Source organism: Pelobates fuscus, chromosome 1 (assembly GCF_036172605.1).
Source record: "Pelobates fuscus isolate aPelFus1 chromosome 1, aPelFus1.pri, whole genome shotgun sequence".
NCBI classification, from domain to species: Eukaryota; Metazoa; Chordata; class Amphibia; order Anura; family Pelobatidae; genus Pelobates; species Pelobates fuscus.
The window spans coordinates 442,598,410-442,617,568 of NC_086317.1; the positions used below are offsets into that span (position 1 = coordinate 442,598,410).

Sequence of the window (19,159 nt, forward strand, 5' to 3'; positions counted from 1 at the left end):
CAACCCAAGGTGTTGCAAGTGGGGTATGTCCAGTCTTTTTTAGTAGCCACTTAGTTACAAACACTGGCCAAAGTTAGCGTTCATATTTGTTTTTGTGTGAAAAAAGCAAAAAACTAATATTTGGCCAGTGTTTGTAACTAAGTGGCTACTAAAAATGACTGGACATACCCCATTTGCAATACCTTGGGTTGTCTACTTCTGCTAATGGTATGCCATCATGGGGGTAATTTTCATTCCTGGGCTACCATACGGTCTCAAAGGCAACATAACCATTCTGGCAAATTTTGAATGTGAAGAAAATGAAATGCAAGCCTTGTGACTCTCTAACTTTCCAAAACACCATAAAACCTGTACATAGGGCTACTGTTATACTTGGGAGACTTCACTGAACACAAACATAAGTGTTTCAAAACAGTAAAACATATTACAACAATAATATTGTCAATAAAAGTGCCATTCATGTGTGAAAAATGCAAAAAAACTTCACTTTTACTAAATATACCATAGTTGTAATACAAGTTACCATTTTGAAACACTCATATTTGTGTTCAGCGAAGTCTCCTGAGTAAAACAGTACCCCCCATGCACAGGTTTTATGGTGTCTTCGAAAGATACAGGGTTAAATATAGTGCGTGCAAATTAAATTCTCTGCACTTTCTGCCTGGGTTGTCAGGCACGTCAATCAAAATGTAATTAATTAAATCACATAATGATGTTTAAAGATTACTTAAATATACACGTAGAATTTTATTATATATACATATATATGTATTTAAATTCTATGTGTATACTTATGCAGTTATTTATGTAATTATATATATTTATCTATAAATATTTGCAGTTATTTGTATTTTATAGATATATAGAATGTCATTCTAAGTGTATTTTGTTACACAATATATATATATATATATATATAATATATATATATATATTTCATTCACCGGAAGGGGTGGTATTGATTGATACGCATGCGCAGAGGGAAGTGGACCACGCTAGTGCACAGGTGATGGTGGTTAGGTAAGTTAAGTTTTTCCTGTTTAAGTTGAATTTTGTAACATTGTATTTTGTGTGCTGATGAAAGTACACAACGGTGGACTGAAACGTCGACCTTCAGACAAACTGGAATAAAGGTTTTTACTTTTGATTATTGAAAAGTCCTTGAGTGCTGGCTTTTTTCAAACTCTATACATTTGTGTAGCCGAGCACCGGGCAGACACTTAAGGAAGGCTGGAGTGCAACTCCCATCAATTTTTGTGTGTTTGTGTGTGTGTGTGTGTGTGTATGTATGTATGTATGTATGTATGTATATATATATATATGTATGTATATATATATATATATATATATATATATATACACACAACCACACACACACAGTGCAGAATTATTAGGCAAATGAGTATTTTGACCACATCATCCTCTTTATGCATGTTGTCTTACTCCAAGCTGTATAGGCTTGAAAGCCTACTACCAATTAAGCATATTAGGTGATGTGCATCTCTGTAATGAGAAGGGGTGTGGTCTAATGACATCAACACCCTATATCAGGTGTGCATAATTATTAGGCAACTTCCTTTCCTTTGGCAAAATGGGTCAAAAGAAGGACTTGACAGGCTCAGAAAAGTCAAAAATAGTGAGATCTTGCAGAGGGATGCAGCACTCTTAAAATTGTAAAGCTTCTAAAGCGTGCTCATCGAACAATCAAGCGTTTCATTCAAAATAGTCAACAGGGTCGCAAGAAGCGTGTGGAAAAACCAAGGCGCAAAATAACTGCCCATGAACTGAGAAAAGTCAAGCGTGCAGCTGCCAAGATGCCACTTGCCACCAGTTTGGCCATATTTCAGAGCTGCAACATCACTGGAGTGCCCAAAAGCACAAGGTGTGCAATACTCAGAGACATGGCCAAGGTAAGAGGCTGAAAGACGACCACCACTGAACAAGACACACAAGCTGAAACATCAAGACTGGGCCAAGAAATATCTCAAGACTGATTTTTCTAAGGTTTTATGGACTGATGAAATGAAAGTGAGTCTTGATGGGCCAGATGGCTGGATTGGTAAAGGGCAGAGAGCTCCAGTCCGACTCAGACGCCAGCAAGGTGGAGGTGGAGTACTGGTTTGGGCTGGTATCATCAAAGATGAGCTTGTGGGGCCTTTTCGGGTTGAGGATGGAGTCAAGCTCAACTCCCAGTCCTACTGCCAGTTTCTGGAAGACGATTTGGTTTTGTTTTTTGAATGTCAGAAATGTATATTTGTGAATGTTGAGATGTTATATTGGTTTCACTGGTAAAAATAAATAATTGAAATGGGTATATATTTGTTTTTTGTTAAGTTGCCTAATAATTATGCACAGTAATAGTCACCTGCACACACAGATATCCCCCTAAAATAGCTAAAACTAAAAACTACTTCCAAAAATATTCAGCTTTGATATTGAGTTTTTTTGGGTTCATTGAGAACATGGTTGTTCAATAATAAAATTAATCCTCAAAAATACAACTTGCCTAATAATTCTGCACTCCCTGTATATATATTAGTAACAAAATACAGTTAGAATGAGATTACTTATGCATATATCATTTTAATTTTTCAAAAAATATTTTATTTGTTTTATTTAATTTTTTAATTATGTGTATGTGTATATGTATGTGTATATGTATGTGTATATATATATATATATATATGTATGTGTATATGTATGTATATGTGTATATATATATACCGTATTTTTCGCTCCATAAGACGCATTTTTTTCCCCTCAAAAGTGAGGGGAAATGGTCTGTGCGTCTTATGGAGCGAATATGAAGCTTTACTTACCTGTCTTGCAGCGTTGGCTGGCAGCACAGGGCGCACCGCGGTAGTGGAACTTGAATTTCATGTTCCGGTTTCCGGCGGGACTGAAAGGAAGTGTGCACAAGCTGAGTGCGCACTTCCTTTCAGTCCCGCCGGAAACCGGAACATGAAATTCAAGTTCCACTACCGCGGTGCGCCCTGTGCTGCCGGCCAACGCTACAACACAGGTAAGTAATTATGGGACAAGGGGAGGGGGACAGTATGGGAGAGAAGAATGCTAATGCATTTTCATTTGTAATAAAAACTTATTTAATATTTTATTAACTTTGAAAATGTGTAGTAAATGGTTGATGGGGTTATGGTATATTAAAGGAATAGTCTAAATCTAATGGTATATTAAGGAGATACCAAATATTTAATGCATTGTAAAGTAGTGAAAGGGCTAAAAATCAAAACAAATATCAGTAATTGTTAAAAAAAAAAAAAAAACACAAAAAAACCAATGGATTACTGCTTTTTGGTGTGACCACTGACTAAAATTGAAATTATCTTACACCGTCAATACAATATGACATTTGCATAGTTGTAATATCAATATCTGGGCACATCTGGAGGCTTCTTATGAAGGCAGATTTATCTATGGGGAGGGGGGGGAGATGAAGTCTATGGGGAGGGGGGGGAGATGAAGTCTATGGGGAGGGGGGGGAGATGAAGTCTATGGGAGAGAGGACACTATGGGACAGGGGAGAAAAAAAATATTCTGTACAAACTGTCCCATAGTAAGAAACACTATGGGACAGTTTGTTCAGAATATTTTTTTTCTGGGTTTCTTCCTCTAAAAACTAGGTGCGTCTTATGGTGCGACCTCCACGGATCTGATTTGTTATTCCAGCACTTAACAGATTCTCAATCAGATTGAGATCTATGGAATTTGGCAACACCTCGAACTCTGTCGTGTACCTCAAATGTTTTCAGTATGACCGGTTGCACTATTCTGCTAAAAGAGGCCCAGGAAACAGTTGCCATGAAGGGATGTACATAGTCTGCAATTTCTAGGTAGGTTGTACGTGTCAGAAACAAATGCAAGGACTAAAAGTTTCCCATTAGATCACTGCCCAGAGTATGACAATGCCTCAGTTGACCTGCCTTCTTCCCACAGTGATTTAACATTTACCATACTGGCCATACATGGTATTCTATACTCTGCTATAGAATATGTTCACATCTCTACAGTGTTAAAGGGATACAGAGCTGTATTTTTGGCACTATGGGTCCCCAGGTGAATAAATGGTTAAAAGTCCATTATCTAAGCACATTTTCCTGCACCGATGTCACTTGGTGCTGGAGCAACACTTTCCCCCCCTCCAACGAGCAGGTGCTAATGCGCATGCGTGGCAAATGCTGCGCGCACATTTGAAAAATCTTATGCTGGTTGCCCTCATCCAGTGGATCCAGGAAGTCCTCAAATAGCTGTCTGGGAGACAGCCTTTGGTGCACCAATGTAAACACTGCAGTTTCTCTTGAACTGCAATGCTTAACAGTACTAAGTGCAAAACGGACACTGCACCTAGACCACTTGAATTAGCTGAAGTAGTCTGGGTGCCTGTAGTGTCCCTTTAATAGCTTGCTAGACTCTGCAAGAGCCTCCTGCAAGAGATACAATTGTTTAAGGTAAATTGCATCTGATTTAACCCCTTAAGGACACACGTCATGATTCCCTTTTATTCCAGAAGTTTGGTCCTTAAGGGGTTAAAGTGAAACCCTTTTTTTTTTTCATGCAGTGTCAATCAGGGGCGATGTGGCAAGGACTGCATAAACAGAAACAAAGTGATTTAACTCCTAATGGCAGTGAATTGAGTAGTGAACCTGTGATACACTAAAACTGCTTTATTAAACTAAAATTGATTAGGTGACTATAGTGTTCGTTTAATATATGGAATTGTTAATTGCAAATCATTTGAATCTGCTTGTAATAATTGTACAATGTTGCCATAAGCTGGTCTGGTGTCTGATCCACCTTTACCATAAGTCTAAAATGACAACATGACTAAAACCTTTTGATGGTCTATTCACATTACCAATGATCTGTTGCAGAACTCCTAGGCCTGTTATTGTGGAACCAATGGAGCAGTTTGATGAGGAAGATGGCTTGCCAGAGAAATTCATGAACAAGACACAACAGTATCTCAAGTATGTACTGTTTATTTTCAAAGTGTATACATTTTTGTTGTTTTTAATTGTAAGAGGCACTTCCCCTATATGCTGTATGGGTAACTCAGTGAATTAGTTGTGAATAAAACTTTTGTGAAAACCTTTCACCTTCGGGTAGTTATAAGGTATAAATTTATCTATACATGTTGCTACTGAAATCAATAGCAATCATATAAGTTATTTAAATTGCCTGAAGATCACTCCCTCCATGATAGAGAAGTCACAGGCACTAAGTACTGAGGCATATATGCATGGTGGCAATGAAGGAGACAATCTTTCTTGTCTGGGATTTGAATGTGAGGAAGTTTTACATTTTGTGGTAGTTGGTCAGTTAGACAGGTATCTTGGCAGAAGTGGTGACACAGCTGTTGCTGGGGGCTGGAGCTGGCATGGGATTGGTTGAAGGTCGCGAGCAGTAAAAGAGCGGGAAACTGGGACAGTATAAAAAGCAGTAGCACAAGTTAAATCCTGTCAGTGTACTGAAGCAGGTGCGGCATGGACGGACTCAGCCCTCCTTCCCTTTAATTTTATTTAATTGTATGGTTGTGGTGTTATGAAGCATTAAAGGGACACTCCAGGCACCCAGACCACTTCTGCATATTGGAGTGGTCTGGGTGCCAACTCCCACTACCCTTAACCCTGCAACTGTAAATATTGCAGTTTTCATAAACTGCAATATTTACATTGTAGGGTTAACTCCTCCTCTAGTGGCTGTCTACTAGAGGGCACGCTATGTGAGGACCTCCAGCGTCGCTAAAATCCTCCATAGGGAAGCATTGAAAGCATTTTCAATACTTTCCTATGGGGAGGTCTAGTGCGTGGCATTGCCACGCATACGCATTAGGTCTCCCCGGCCGCACATGCGCAATCGATTTGGGGAGGGCAGGGGAGGAGTGTGGGCGGACCCTAAACCACCGCCGTGGGACATCAGCGGTGGTCTCGGGTAAGTCACTGAAGGTTTTTTACCCCTTCAGCAACATGGTATGGGGGCTGGGAGGGAGAGGGGACCTGCAGTGCCAGGAAAACGGATTGTTTTCCTGGCACTGGAATGTCCCTTTAAGCAAAAGTCATCCTCATGGGTCAAGTTCTGAGGATGGATATGGTGGTAAATGGTTTTAAATAAAAGGCGGTCAGGTTAGTTATGACTGGCAATATGGTGGTTAATAAAGTTAAACGTGTTTAAGTGGATGTTATATGGTTACAACATTATGGTTGTATGCTCCTTGAGCTTTGAATAAACACAACAGCCAAGCCCATTGAAAAGTAATTAAACGTTGTCTGTGGTAATTTTGTGGTCTCATTTTATTTATACATAAATAATGCCCATCATACATAAATCATGTGTGCATAGCTTCATTGGATCGTGATGACACTTGTGGTATAATTGGTGCAGCTGTCATTTAAAGGAGCACTATAGGGTCAGGAACACAAACCTGTATTTCTGACCCTATAGGGTTAAAACCACCATCTAGCCCCCCTGAGACCCTCATGCCTCCCTAAAAATAGAAAACTTGTATTCAAGCCTGAAGCTGCTAGCTCTGGCTCTGTTTCCTTTAGACCTGCCTGCTGACATCAGCAGAAGTGATAGCCAAACAAAGATATTTACACAATAAAGTGCAAATCACACAAGGTGTCAGAGTGGTAGCAGAGGTACAAGTGCAACTCCCCAGTGTTTTAAAACCACTTAAAAAACACAAATACAAGTTAAGCAGAGATAGAGGAGTGCAAAAAAAGAATAATATACTTATTCACATTCGGTCATCTTTTGGATTTCACCTACATAAGAAAGTGAAAACATAGCATAATACTGTTTGACCAAACTATATAAAATGGAGAGGTATAATTTTCACTCACACTCTGCAGAGCCACATATAGTAGGCTCTGACTGTTTTGGTTCTTAGAGAAAATCCCTTTCTTATTGTCTCCACTCCTCCGGATCACTCCACTGGTACCAGGAACAACAGCAGATACAAATAACTCCAGGAGAGTGGGGATATTTGGAAAATGTAATAATATACAAATTAAATAAAAAACAGGGATATAGAATAAAAAAGATAGCAGCACTGACGCGTTTCGACTCTTTGAAGTCTTTCTCACAGTGCATGTACTATTCTATATCCCTGTTTTTTATTTAATTTGTATAATATAACATTTTCCAAATATCCCCACTCTCCTGGAGTTATTTGTATCTGCTGTTGTTCCTGGTACCAGTGGAGTGATCCGGAGGAGTGGAGGAGTGGAGACAATAAGAAAGGGATTTTTCTCTAAGAACCAAAATAGTCAGAGCCTACTATACGAGGCTCTGCAAAGTGTGAGTGAAAATTATACCTCTCCATTTTATATAGTTTGGTCAAACAGTATTCTGCTATGTTTTCACTTTCTTATGTAGGTGAAATCCAAAAGATGACCGAATGTGAATAAGTATATTATTCTTTTTTGCACTCCTCTATCTCTGTTTTAACTTAGAAGTGATAGCCTGATCCAATCACAATGCTTCCCCATAGGATTGGCTGAGACTGTCAATGAGGCAGATCCGTGTCAGAGCCAGCATGATTCAAACACAGCCCTGGCCAATCAGTATCTCCTCATAGAGATGAATTGAATCAGTGAATCTCTATGAGGAAAGTTCAGTGTCTGCATGCAGAGGGAGGAGACACTGAATGTTTGGATGCATTTTAGGCAGCCATGACCCAGGGATGATCTTTAACAGCCATCTGAGGAGTGGCCATTGAAGTTATCACTAGGCTGTAATGTAAACACTGCATTTTCTCTGAAAAGACAGTGTTTACAGCAAAAAGCCTGAAGGTAATGATTCTACTCACCAGAACAAATTCAATAAGCTGTAGTTGCTCTGGTGACTATAGTGTCCCTTTAAGGGAGGCCACATTTGGACTCTTGCTTATTGCTAAATAAAGGAGTCAGACTGAGTGTGTATATATGTATATATATCTTTTTATATATATATATATATATATATATACACACATATATACACACACACACACACACACACCTTTCTGTGGCTTTTGCCTGTACTGGCAACAGATACTCACCCCCCAAAAAAGTAAAAAATATTTTCTTTAGTGACACTGTTAAAAGGTGGTGATTTATCAATTTATTTTTTTTACTTTTTTTTATAAAACAAATCTGATTTTGACACTTGACATTCGTTCTGGTAGTTAATTTATGATGTTGCATTATATATAAATATAGTCATTTGTGTAACTTATCTCTATGAGGCCTCTTGTTTCTTAAATGCTGCCAGGGTCTTGTTAATTGCAGCACTCATATTCTGCAAGTCTACGGCTAGCAGCGAAATAAGTGGTTTGCAATCCAACAGCCAGCGTGCCAAAATTGGACATCCCTGTTTTAATTTCGTAGTGCTTTCTCTTAGCATTATAGTTTCAGTAAATGTTTATTTTTATTTTACATGCATTGCTGCTTCTCAACTGTCAAGATTTCCCAACTTTAGTTTGAGAAACATTGACCTAAAATAATCAACTCAAGGAGGCTTTTTTTGTTTTTTTCTTCATCTTTGTCTGACTAGTCAGTGGCCCGGTTAATGTTTCAAGAGTTTAAACTCCATTGTGTATTTCCTAATTTATTTATTTTTTAATAAGTATAAGAGTAAACTTACAGAAAATGTATTTTAGGGAACGGGAAGAACCACCACGTTTTGCTCAACCTGGAACATTTGAGTTTGAATATTCTTCAAGATGGAAAGCACTGTTTGAGATGGAAAAGCAGCAGAGAGAACAGGTTGACCGAAACATCAGAGAAGCTAAAGAGAAATTGGAGGCCGAAATGGAAGCAGCAAGACATGAACATCAGCTGATGCTCATGCGCCAAGGTGAGAACTGACGCACAGATATATTGTCTTTGTCTTTTGACTGACTTCAGCCAAATAAAATAGGATTTTAAATGTACATTTTTCAAATATAGAAAAATCTAAATAAGTAATCAAAGCTATCAAGGTGATGTTTCAGGTAACTTTAACTCATTCTGAAATCTACAATGTCACATTTTGTATGTGGAAATAAACCACTAAAAGGTGTTACTTGTTGTGCCTGGTCTCCTTTGTGTATGGCTGCATTGAGAAGTTTTTGTACTATAGACCGTGTCACCAGGGATTTTTGTCCATTTGGTACTGGAAGTGCCATCCCTTTCTGTACACACTGAGATAAACATCTCACATCTGTAATTAAATATGAGCTACAAAAATTATTCCAATCACCATGAACACTTTTGCTTTTAGAAGTGGTAATGGTGGCAGAGTCTGTGTGTGCATACACAGAGATATTTGCACTTGTGTGCTGGGAACTATAGGAATTTTTTATCCCTGGATGTTGGCATTCTTATTTTAGCTTGTTGATTAAAATTAATTCCAAAGGTGTTATCAGATGTTTAATCCTCCTCCCCCCCCCCCCCTCCCCTCAATCGTTAATAATTTGGGGCTAACAATTGTGAGTTATTTCCATTAGGATTGCTCTTTTCTTATGAGTATTTAAAGGGACACGGGGCACCATTGCACTCACTTTTCTTACTGGGGAGCTACTGATTTTCTTAGTGTCAACTAGGAAATGAAGGGGCACAGCGATCTGGTCCGGTTTTGCCAACTATGGGGTTAGTGTTCATTTAACTCTTATGTTAAGACGGCACCTGGGACTGCGTTGCACCTTTACAACTTCATTGCTATTGGCTATGGTGGCCGGAATTGACCTTTCAATCAAGGGGATAAATGGAAGCTTGCTAGTAAGATACTTGGTAGACTTACTGTTATCTGATCATGTTTTAAGATGTGCCATTTATTTATTTTTTTGTAGATCTCATGCGGCGCCAAGAAGAGCTTCGAAGACTGGAAGATTTGAGGAATCAGGAACTCCAAAAACGCAAGCAGTATCATATGAGGTAAAATTGTGTTCTTTATCTGAATCAACAAAAGAGCGAAAAATTATCCATGCATTGGTTAGTGCAAGTGATTTTTATACAATCTTCTCTTAGGCATGAGGAAGAACAGAGGCGTCGGGAAGAAGAATATGTTCGCCAACATGATCCAGAGGAAATAAGGCGTCAAGAGGCGTTCAAGTCAAGCTACATGGATGCCGTAAGTAAAATGTGTTTTCCCAACAACACCGATTTCATTATGGATATGGTTAACTACTCTTGCATTACAGACCTTTTTTGTCAGCAGGCTATGGCTTTTACATTACATTCTCAAAATGTTTGATTGTCCATTCTTATCAGTCGCTTGTTACTTTTGTATTGTATCAGTTGGGTCACATATTTGGGAACTTTGCTTTTGTTGTGATGCATATTTCAGGTAATGTTCCACAAAATGGAATTGTGTACTGGAATCTGGGGAATACCAATACTTTTCCCAGCGGGTGGATTGTGTGGCCAAATATATTAACCATCATCCTAATCTACAGGACTGTACAAGGTTTCATTAAAAACTTCATTTATAAATTTTCATTTTAAAGCTATTTTGTCAAAGCTGCTAATCAACATAAGGAGAGTGGATAATGTGAAACATTTGTGAATGTCCTATTGCTTATATTTTACCTATCACGATCTACATGTATATTTCACGTAAAATTTAATTTCAAGTGGCATCTCCAAAGAGGTGTTTTTTTGTTTGTTTTTTTGTGATGTCTTTTGAGGCAGTGTCATCTCTACTTGTGGTAGATATTCAAAGTCCATTATCAAGGAATGATGCATATGAATAAATGATAGGTTTGTTTAGTTGTTCCTAAAAACACACCTGTTATGTGAAGATCAGTAACATTTATGAATAGAAAAGTTTTTTTTTTTGTTTTTTTTGTGTGCCTCTTCCCCCTAATGTATATTACAGAAGGATCCAGTCAGTCTTTTAATTTTAACCCCTTATGGACTTCGGCTTTTTTGAGATGCAAAACATTTGTGATGAAGGTTTATTTCGCGTTTTTGCCAGGCATTCGTTCCAACAGTTTTTCCCTTTCTGTTTAAGCGCACCCATACATATTATACATAATTTTATAAAGGAAAAATAGAGCATTATTTTGATAACCTATATGTATACATTATTCACGAATTACTGCTGATTTGTTAAATTGCTCAATATGTCTAGGATTGCAATTCATTATAAAAGTTATAAAACAAATAACTGCAAGGAGTGAATTACGATTTTAAATTTTAATAGTAGTCACAGAATTCTAAACAACTACACAAAATTATATATTTGTAGAAGGTACATCCCCAGGCGATTGTAATTAAGAGCATTTTGACGATTTCATTCCATTATTTTATCACAAACCTAGGTCAAATTAGTTTTATTTATTTCTTTTTGGGGGGTATCCACCTCTCCCCCACTGTTTTATTTTGGGGAACTTCACAGAACATGCCTTTTCCACTACATGTTTGTATTCTGCTACTGTTCTCAAATACAATGATACTTAACAAGTATACCTATTCCCCTAATCCTTCCCATGATGCATAATTCAAGTCCTAATTCGACTTTTCTGGTGTTATTATAATAAGCATTAATAGTAATATTAATATTATATGTTGGATTGGTCCAACATATAATATTACTATCAGTGCTTATTATAATAACACCGATCTTGCTGCAGGGGGCAAGCCGGGAGACCTCTCCAGGGTCTTTTTAGGCTCTAGGGATCACCCTGACACTGGGGGCACTGTGCCTGGAGGGGCTGCCAAAATAATGAAATTTAGTGATTGAGCTACAGCTGCGTTTAAAGGGCTATGAGCAGTGCTCACTAGGAGTGCTGCTCATAGCCCTCCTGTAAGTCTAGTGCCACTAACTGTGGCACCAACTGACAGAGGGAACCCCCAGGTATCAAAAGATCCTTTTAAATTCTGCTGGCAGTGAAAGAAATACTGCAGTTCATAAAGTTCACTCAGCTGCACTATTTTAAGAATTCTGAGCAGTGCTCCAAGTCAGTCTTGGGGTCAAATTGCCCCAGCTTACAGAGGGAACCCCCAGGTATTCAGAGATACGTGAGGGTCCTTTGTACAAGCAGAGATTTAACTCTCTACTAGTACCTTAAATACATGACAGTCTCTGCTGTCACTGGGCATTAAAACCTTGCACGGTGACACAGACCGTCTTGTGGTCCTTAGGTTAAGATTTGTATTCATTAAAGGCAACCTGGCAAGAGCAAAACTACTTTTGGTTCTTTTTAGAAAGTGTCAAACTCCATCTATAAATTGTGCTAGCAAATTTATAGATTGGGAGAAAAAACTTACTAGAAACTGTCAGTAAATTATTCAGCATAGACTCTGCCGAATAATTTATTTATGAGAGCAAACAAGGCTACAAACATGCTGTCCTTTTCTCTCTCTGTTGCTATGGAAACTCCCTAGCCAACGCTGCCAGTACTTGCTAGGGAGCATAGGAAAGGAGTGACATGACATTACTCTTTCTATATGCCGACATGCTGGCAATGAAGCCAGTGTGTCAGCGTTGTGGAGAAGGTTTGCCTACTTTGTGTCCCCAAATGGGGCAAATCAGTGAAGAGACCAGGTGGAGCAAGGAGGGACTGTAGATGGGTGTTACAGAAGAATAACATCCACCTCTGCAAGCATATTGCATTGCAGGAGTGTATGGTTAGGTAAGTGATGACAGGTTCCCTCTCAAAGCTTTACCCAGAATTGTGAACATAGAACACTTAAGAAATAACTAAGTTGGTAGCTTGTGCGCATGTCTTCTAGAATCCCTTGCAGACAGGGCATCTGAGACACAGTATGCACCCTTCCTCCAAATCATTCCTCTAGATTTGCACCCTCTTTTTTTTGGTGAACACGAATGATCACTCACAAGAGTTTTTTTAAAAAAACAGACTTTCGTGCCAAAAAAGAGGGTTCGAAGAGGAAGAAGGGGAGGAAAAAAAGTGAGAAATATGGAGAAAAAGAAGAAACCCAAAAGTGAGGAAGCTGAAAAGGGGAGCGAAGAGCTGGTAATAATTTGTCATGTTTCGTTTTGAATGTAGTTTAGTTGAAGATTTTAAAGATAGACCGTTCCAGATAGAAGCAGAGAAGATAGAGAGGTTGTGGTGTTGGACCAACCAGCACCAGTCCCTCCAAAAGGTTACAGGAGATATGAGACTGGGCTTAACCCCAGAGCGTAATATAGCAAAACGTACAAAAAGATGGGGTAGACCGCCAACTCTAAAAGAGGAGGTGGGATCTACTCCAATCCACAGATACCTCCAAGTGTAAGTATAGCTAAAAAATGGTGGGGACCTTTATTGACAATCAAAAAAATATATAAATTAAAGTAAAGGCAAAAATGCTAGATACTCAAACGTAACTCCAGAAAACGTGTAGCTATTGTGAGAAAAGTGAAAACATCACCTAGTTAAAATACCCGGGTAGCTGATGTCATGAAGACAAAACATAGGTAATTAGGGGTTAATCGTAGCTTGTAGTATATGGGCCTTAATAGATCCCCAAGTAACTTCACGTTAACGCCAGACACCTGATGGTACCGTTGGAAACACCTCTAAAAATAGTGAGGACCCAACCCAATAGCCAAACACAAAAATCCCAGTAAGGGGGCGTGGCTTGACCGCGAAGCCGAGCGGTCGCATGTGAGCAGAGCTCCCGCCGAGATCAGGCCCTGAAGCAGACAAAAGAGCAAAAACTAGCTTCAAATTCATACCCCGCACATCAGCATGGATAAGAGTATCCAAAGGAAGCCCCAAAAGAAACCGACAGAGGCCGGTGCGTCAGTCGCTGACATGTTGGCGGCCGCCTCAGCCCGAAAGTGCCAGCAGTCCCTGAATCACCTCACGGCCCCAACTCACCGAAGGGGGACACCCCCCAAATTCTGGCCAAACTGATGGAGGTAAAATCCTTTCTGGCGGGGGGAATCAGCAAATCTACTGCCGAAGTAAAAGCAGAAATCGTGGCACTGGGACACCGCACAGCAATACTGGAGCAAAGACAGGAGACCACAGTGATAGCTCACAATGAAATTACCCTCCATGTGAATAGCCTCACCAAGCGGCTGGAAGCAGCAAAAACCGTGCTGGAGGACTTGGCAAACCGCTCCCGCCGGAATAACATCAGGCTACGAGGGCTGCCTGAGCAAGAGGGAGAAGGGAGCCTGACAGAAACAGTCATGGCGATCCTGAAACCCCTCGCACCAGATATCCCCGACCACCTCTTGCAGTTAGATAGGGTACACAGAGCCCTGGGCATGCGGAAAACGGATGCCAAACAACCAAGAGATGTTATCATGCGCTTTCAACAATTCGAAACTAAAGAAGCTATAATGAAGCGCAGTAGGGAAGGCCCCATTACCTACAAAGGGGCATCAATTCTCTTGTTCCAAGACCTTGCCCCAGCAACGTTACAAAGGCGCAGAGTGGCGACCAATCACAGAAATCCTGAGAAATCACAACATAAAATACGCCTGGGGACACCCCTTCAAACTAATGGCCCTCAAGAACGGCAGACCAAGAATACTAATGCCGGGCGGTGGCGCAGCGGCGTTTCTGCAAGCACTGGACATCCAAGCTCCACCGGAGTTCTACTGGCAGACAGCAACCACGGCGGACCTGCAACCCCTACCACAGGAATGGTACACAGCGGGAGAGTGAAGAAGCTGCCCACAGCACAGCTCCACCTGACCTCCATCAACCAGATCACACATCCGCGAGAAATATACCTAGGAGGAAGACTCTTGGGGACACTGGTGGCAAGTATGAACCCCTCTAATATGGTTCTGTACAATAAAGGTACAGCCCCTAGATATACTAAGATTAAAATGGTTACGCCAAAAGGAGCAGCAGGGCCAGACGTAGTCGGGCTTAGGCCACCAGCATAAGATACAGGAACGAAGAGGGCTATATCTTTAGAGCACGGTCACCGACCAGCCAACCGCTCCCAAGATGGGCACAGGTTCGCCTATTGTTACACGAAGGTGCGGGGCAGCCTGCTTCCCATAGAGCAGACGCCCAACACTAACACCCACAGACGACACACACAAGAAGGGCCAGAATAGAGAGAACCCCTCCAATATCGAGCATAACCCTCTTACACAACGCCCCCTAGATAACAGCACCAGGGGCGGGAGGGGTTACGAACCAAGATTATCCCCAACCTCATAAGTGCAACACGGACAGATGAACAAGATTGACAGGGCACAAAGACACTAAAGTCGTGCTCACGCATACCTCTAAAAAGGCCTAGTTAGGAATACACAGACTGCGGTTCATGCATCAGGGCGCTGAACCCACCGTTGATGGGCCGGCAGCTCTGATGAAGGCACCCCACACAAGTCTGGCAATAAGACCAGACAGTTGAATTATTTGTTAAGTTTGTTTAACTTTTTATGTTTCTTCTGTTTATTCATACATACCATGTATAATTTTCCATGTTCCTCCTCTTTCTCCTCCCCCCTCATGGACATCGGAGCAAACTAATCTTGAAGAGCGCACGCCTAGAGATAAGAGGCACCCCCACGCGAATCTCACGGGGCCAGGCGAAAGCGACCCCTGTAAGTCAACCCAAATGCACTCACCCCGGACATCACTACGCACGCATCACATCCCTAAATGTTAATGGGCTAAATTCCCCCCAAAAAGCGTAGACTCCTATATAGAGAAATCAAAAGACTAGGTCCAGATATAACTTTCCTACAAGACCCTAGGGTTATCCCTGAGAGACCACACATACAACACAAGCTACGAAGCCAGATCACACTCCAAACGGAACGGAGTAGAGATTTTAATACACAAACGGTGCCCGCTACAGATCACAACGCTAGACCCAGATCCGGACGGGCGATACCTGATATCAGTGATACTATTCAAACATACTATTCACCTAATAAACTTATATGCGCCTAACGAACCCTCCTGAGAATTTTGGGCCCACATGGAGGGAAAACTGATAGCACTACCACATGGCATAAAAATAATGGGAGGCGATTTCAAAGCGGCCCCATGCCCAGCCACAGATAGGGGAACCATAAGAGACCTACCACGTTCCCATGGCAGGGGCAGACAAGACAGATTAATACACAACTTAATTCACATGACGGGACTGATAGATGTATGGAGAGCCCAACACCCGGGGGACGTAGATTTCACATTTGACTCTGCACCTCACGAATCGACTACTTCCTCGTGAACGACCAAGCCATACAAAAGATCACAAAATACGCAGTAGGTTCCATCACATGGTCTGACCACGCAGATAAAAGCATTGAACTAGATAGCCTATGCACCAAGCCTGTGCACCACGAACCCGTGGAACTGGAAACTGAACGCCTCCCTACTAAAAGACCCAGCTATCAAGGAGACTATACGTAGGGAGATTGTAGAATACTTCCAACTAAACACCACACAGGACCTGACACCCACGACCGTTTGGGCAGCCCACAAAACGGTTATTAGAGGAACCCTCATTAGAGAAGCTACCCGAAAAAGTAACAAAAAAGATAACATTTAAAAACCCTCCTCCACGACTTGCACACACAGGAACAGTCAAACAAAACCAACCCCACTCCCGACGGACTTACCGCCTTACAGACCACCAGACGACACATAAGAGACACTAGTAAACAATGTAGTGAGGGCCATGACATGGTCCAGGCACATTCTATGAACAGGCTAACAAAATGCATACGCTCCTGACCCGCACACTACGTCCGCGGCCAAGACAATCACACATTACCGCCATTAGAGATAGGGCGGGACAATAGACCCATGGGTGTTCTTGCTATCTAGAACGATAGCAGACTGGTCAATGGGGGAACAAAAACTCCTACACAAAATCACCATAGCGGCCCGACTCACCATGGCGCAGGCATGTCTTAAACCTGCAAAATGCGGTTTTTCATAAGATAAAGATTTGGTGCTTATTGAGTAAACAATAGTGGTTGCAGGATTCTGTGGAAATAGTATTGGTATCAATAGCTGCAATGTGAGTTCACAAAGTAGCAATAATAAATAAACAAATGTATCAGCTACTTGTATCTTTTCTTCCCATATAAGGGCAAGAAAAAAAAATAGCTGAATAGAAATGATCTAGTAAAGGTTCCATCATATATATAAAGCAATACACTGGGGAATAGGTAGAATAAATGGGAGAAATATATTGTCCCACTGTAGTAGAAATTTTTAAATGCTATGTCATTTATATTGTGCAGCCGACAGATTGCTTAGAATAGAAAAGATTTTATTAGCAACAATACACTGTCTATAACTTACACATTTAATATAAAAGACAATAAAAGTTCCCAAGTATGAAGAGCAGTTGCTGCCAAGTCTAAAGTCTGAGGGTCCAAAAGATGTAAAAAACTCTTCTCACCGGCCGGATGAAATCGAGTGTGAACCTCCTCGTGCTGTAAACAGACTTGCTGCCAGCCGCGTGCGTTCCACTGCGGCTCTGGTTGCGTTCCAGCCTGCTCTCCTGGGAATCGATGTAGAATGCCGCCTTACGCGTTTCGTGATCATAGGATCACTTCATCAGAGGATGGCATTCTCGGTTTTCCCTTCTATTAAGTACTCTCTGGTCTAATTGCTCAGTTCACATGTTAACCCCTTATCTACTGGAGCATGATTTACTAAAAACGGATTTCTACTACATAAATCACTTTACATTTTCAGTAAAATACATACAGATAAAACCATAGCATAATTACAATGAAAAACTAAATACTGACATTTCATTTGGACACATTATATTGTAAACACAATCATATTGCAATGGTGTGGAACTACACTAGATAATGATTAAAATGTACAGAATTAAATGTACAGAATATCGGCAAATTATATCGGCTATCGGCCTGAAAGTTCACAGAATATCGGTATCAGCTCTAAAAAATCAATATCAGTCGATCCCTACTTAACACACCTTATAATAACGCAGAGAGAGGAGTCTGAAGAAGAGGAGTCAGAGGAGGAAGGTGGCTTTGAGGAGGTGGAAGACCAAACACAGCAGGCGTCCCAAACGGCTTGTTGTCACCTTTCGGGGACCCTTGGTGTTGTACGTGGTTGGGTGGAGGAAGAGACCTTCAGTGACATCAGTGAGGACAAGGAACGGGACATGGCTCGCTTGGTATTCAAACTTGTGCAAATGGGGAGTTTGCGGTTGTGCAAATGAATTGTTTGCGGTGCGTTAAACGGGGAGTTTGGTCTGTCACTGTGAAGCGGGCGTAATCCTTACGCTACCTGATCGATACAACATCATACCTGATGTTTTAAAGCACGTTATTCCAAACAATTTAGGAATGTTTGGTGATTTATGCCCTTTATGGATTAAAACCAGACTCTGCATCAACTATGTAATTTTCCATGGGAGTTTTGCCATGGATCCCCCTCCGGCATGCCACAGTCCAGGTGTTGGTCCCCTTGAAACAACTTTTCCATCACTATTGTGGCCAGAAAGAGTCCCTGTAGGTTTTAAAATTCGCCTGCCCATTGAAGTCTATGGCGGTTCGCCCGTTCGCGAACATTTGCAGAAGTTCGGAAAATGTTATGTTCGGGACATCACTATTCAAGTGGTTAAAAAAAAATATGCTGATATAAAGTATTTCCAATTCTGGTATGCGTCTTCTCATATCCTCTATAGAGGGAAATATCCGCTTGATTAAAACGTCAGACTTATGCTAATCCCCTCCTTTTCACTGTTGTGTTCTTCAATGGCTTTCCTAAATGGGAACAAAGAAGGTTTATACATTATTTAGCTAATCCCTTTTGCCTGAAATGACACAAATCTTCTTTGGTACTATAGAGTTTGTGGTCATCTGAGACTGTCCATAATCAGAGTGAAGAAAATATTGGAAAGCGAGTAGCCTAAGATGACCAAAACTGTGTCTGAATACTTAGGTGTCTAGAAATGATCAAATAGGAGAAATTACCCTGCACCTAAAAATGTACATTTGATTCACTTTCTTTTAAAATTTTACCAGGTTATTTCCTAAAGTATGACATTTTGGGAATATGTAACCCATGGACAGGATTGAGTGAGCTGAACTGCACAGTGAGGGCACCCAGGCAGACTGATACAAGTAATTTAATACCTGTCTGTCTGTTTCTCAGTGCCAGGTTAATGGTGCGTCATTCTGCAAAACATTTGTTTCTTCAAATTTCACAACAATTTGAACATGCACACATAGAGCATATTAATTTGGCTTTAAG

General features: G+C 40.7%; 1 protein-coding gene across 5 annotated transcripts in view; it reads left to right on the forward strand.

The window, feature by feature from the left end:
- The window catches only part of PSPC1 (paraspeckle component 1), an 84,160-nt gene that overhangs the window by 7,537 nt on the left and 57,464 nt on the right, over positions 1 to 19,159 (forward strand). For 3 of the 5 annotated variants that reach the window (XR_010085201.1, XR_010085202.1, XM_063429914.1), the window contains exons 3-7: positions 4,890 to 4,985; positions 8,660 to 8,856; positions 9,830 to 9,914; positions 10,008 to 10,110; positions 12,845 to 12,961. Coding sequence is in view for 2 of the 5 variants with exons in the window: in XM_063429914.1 (XP_063285984.1) it covers positions 4,890 to 4,985; positions 8,660 to 8,856; positions 9,830 to 9,914; positions 10,008 to 10,110; positions 12,845 to 12,961 (598 nt within the window). In the remaining 3 variants the exon portion in view is untranslated. The remainder of the gene's footprint in view (positions 1 to 4,889; positions 4,986 to 8,659; positions 8,857 to 9,829; positions 9,915 to 10,007; positions 10,111 to 12,844; positions 12,962 to 19,159) is intronic. The other 2 variants (XR_010085203.1, XM_063429923.1) reach the window with 1 other exon arrangement.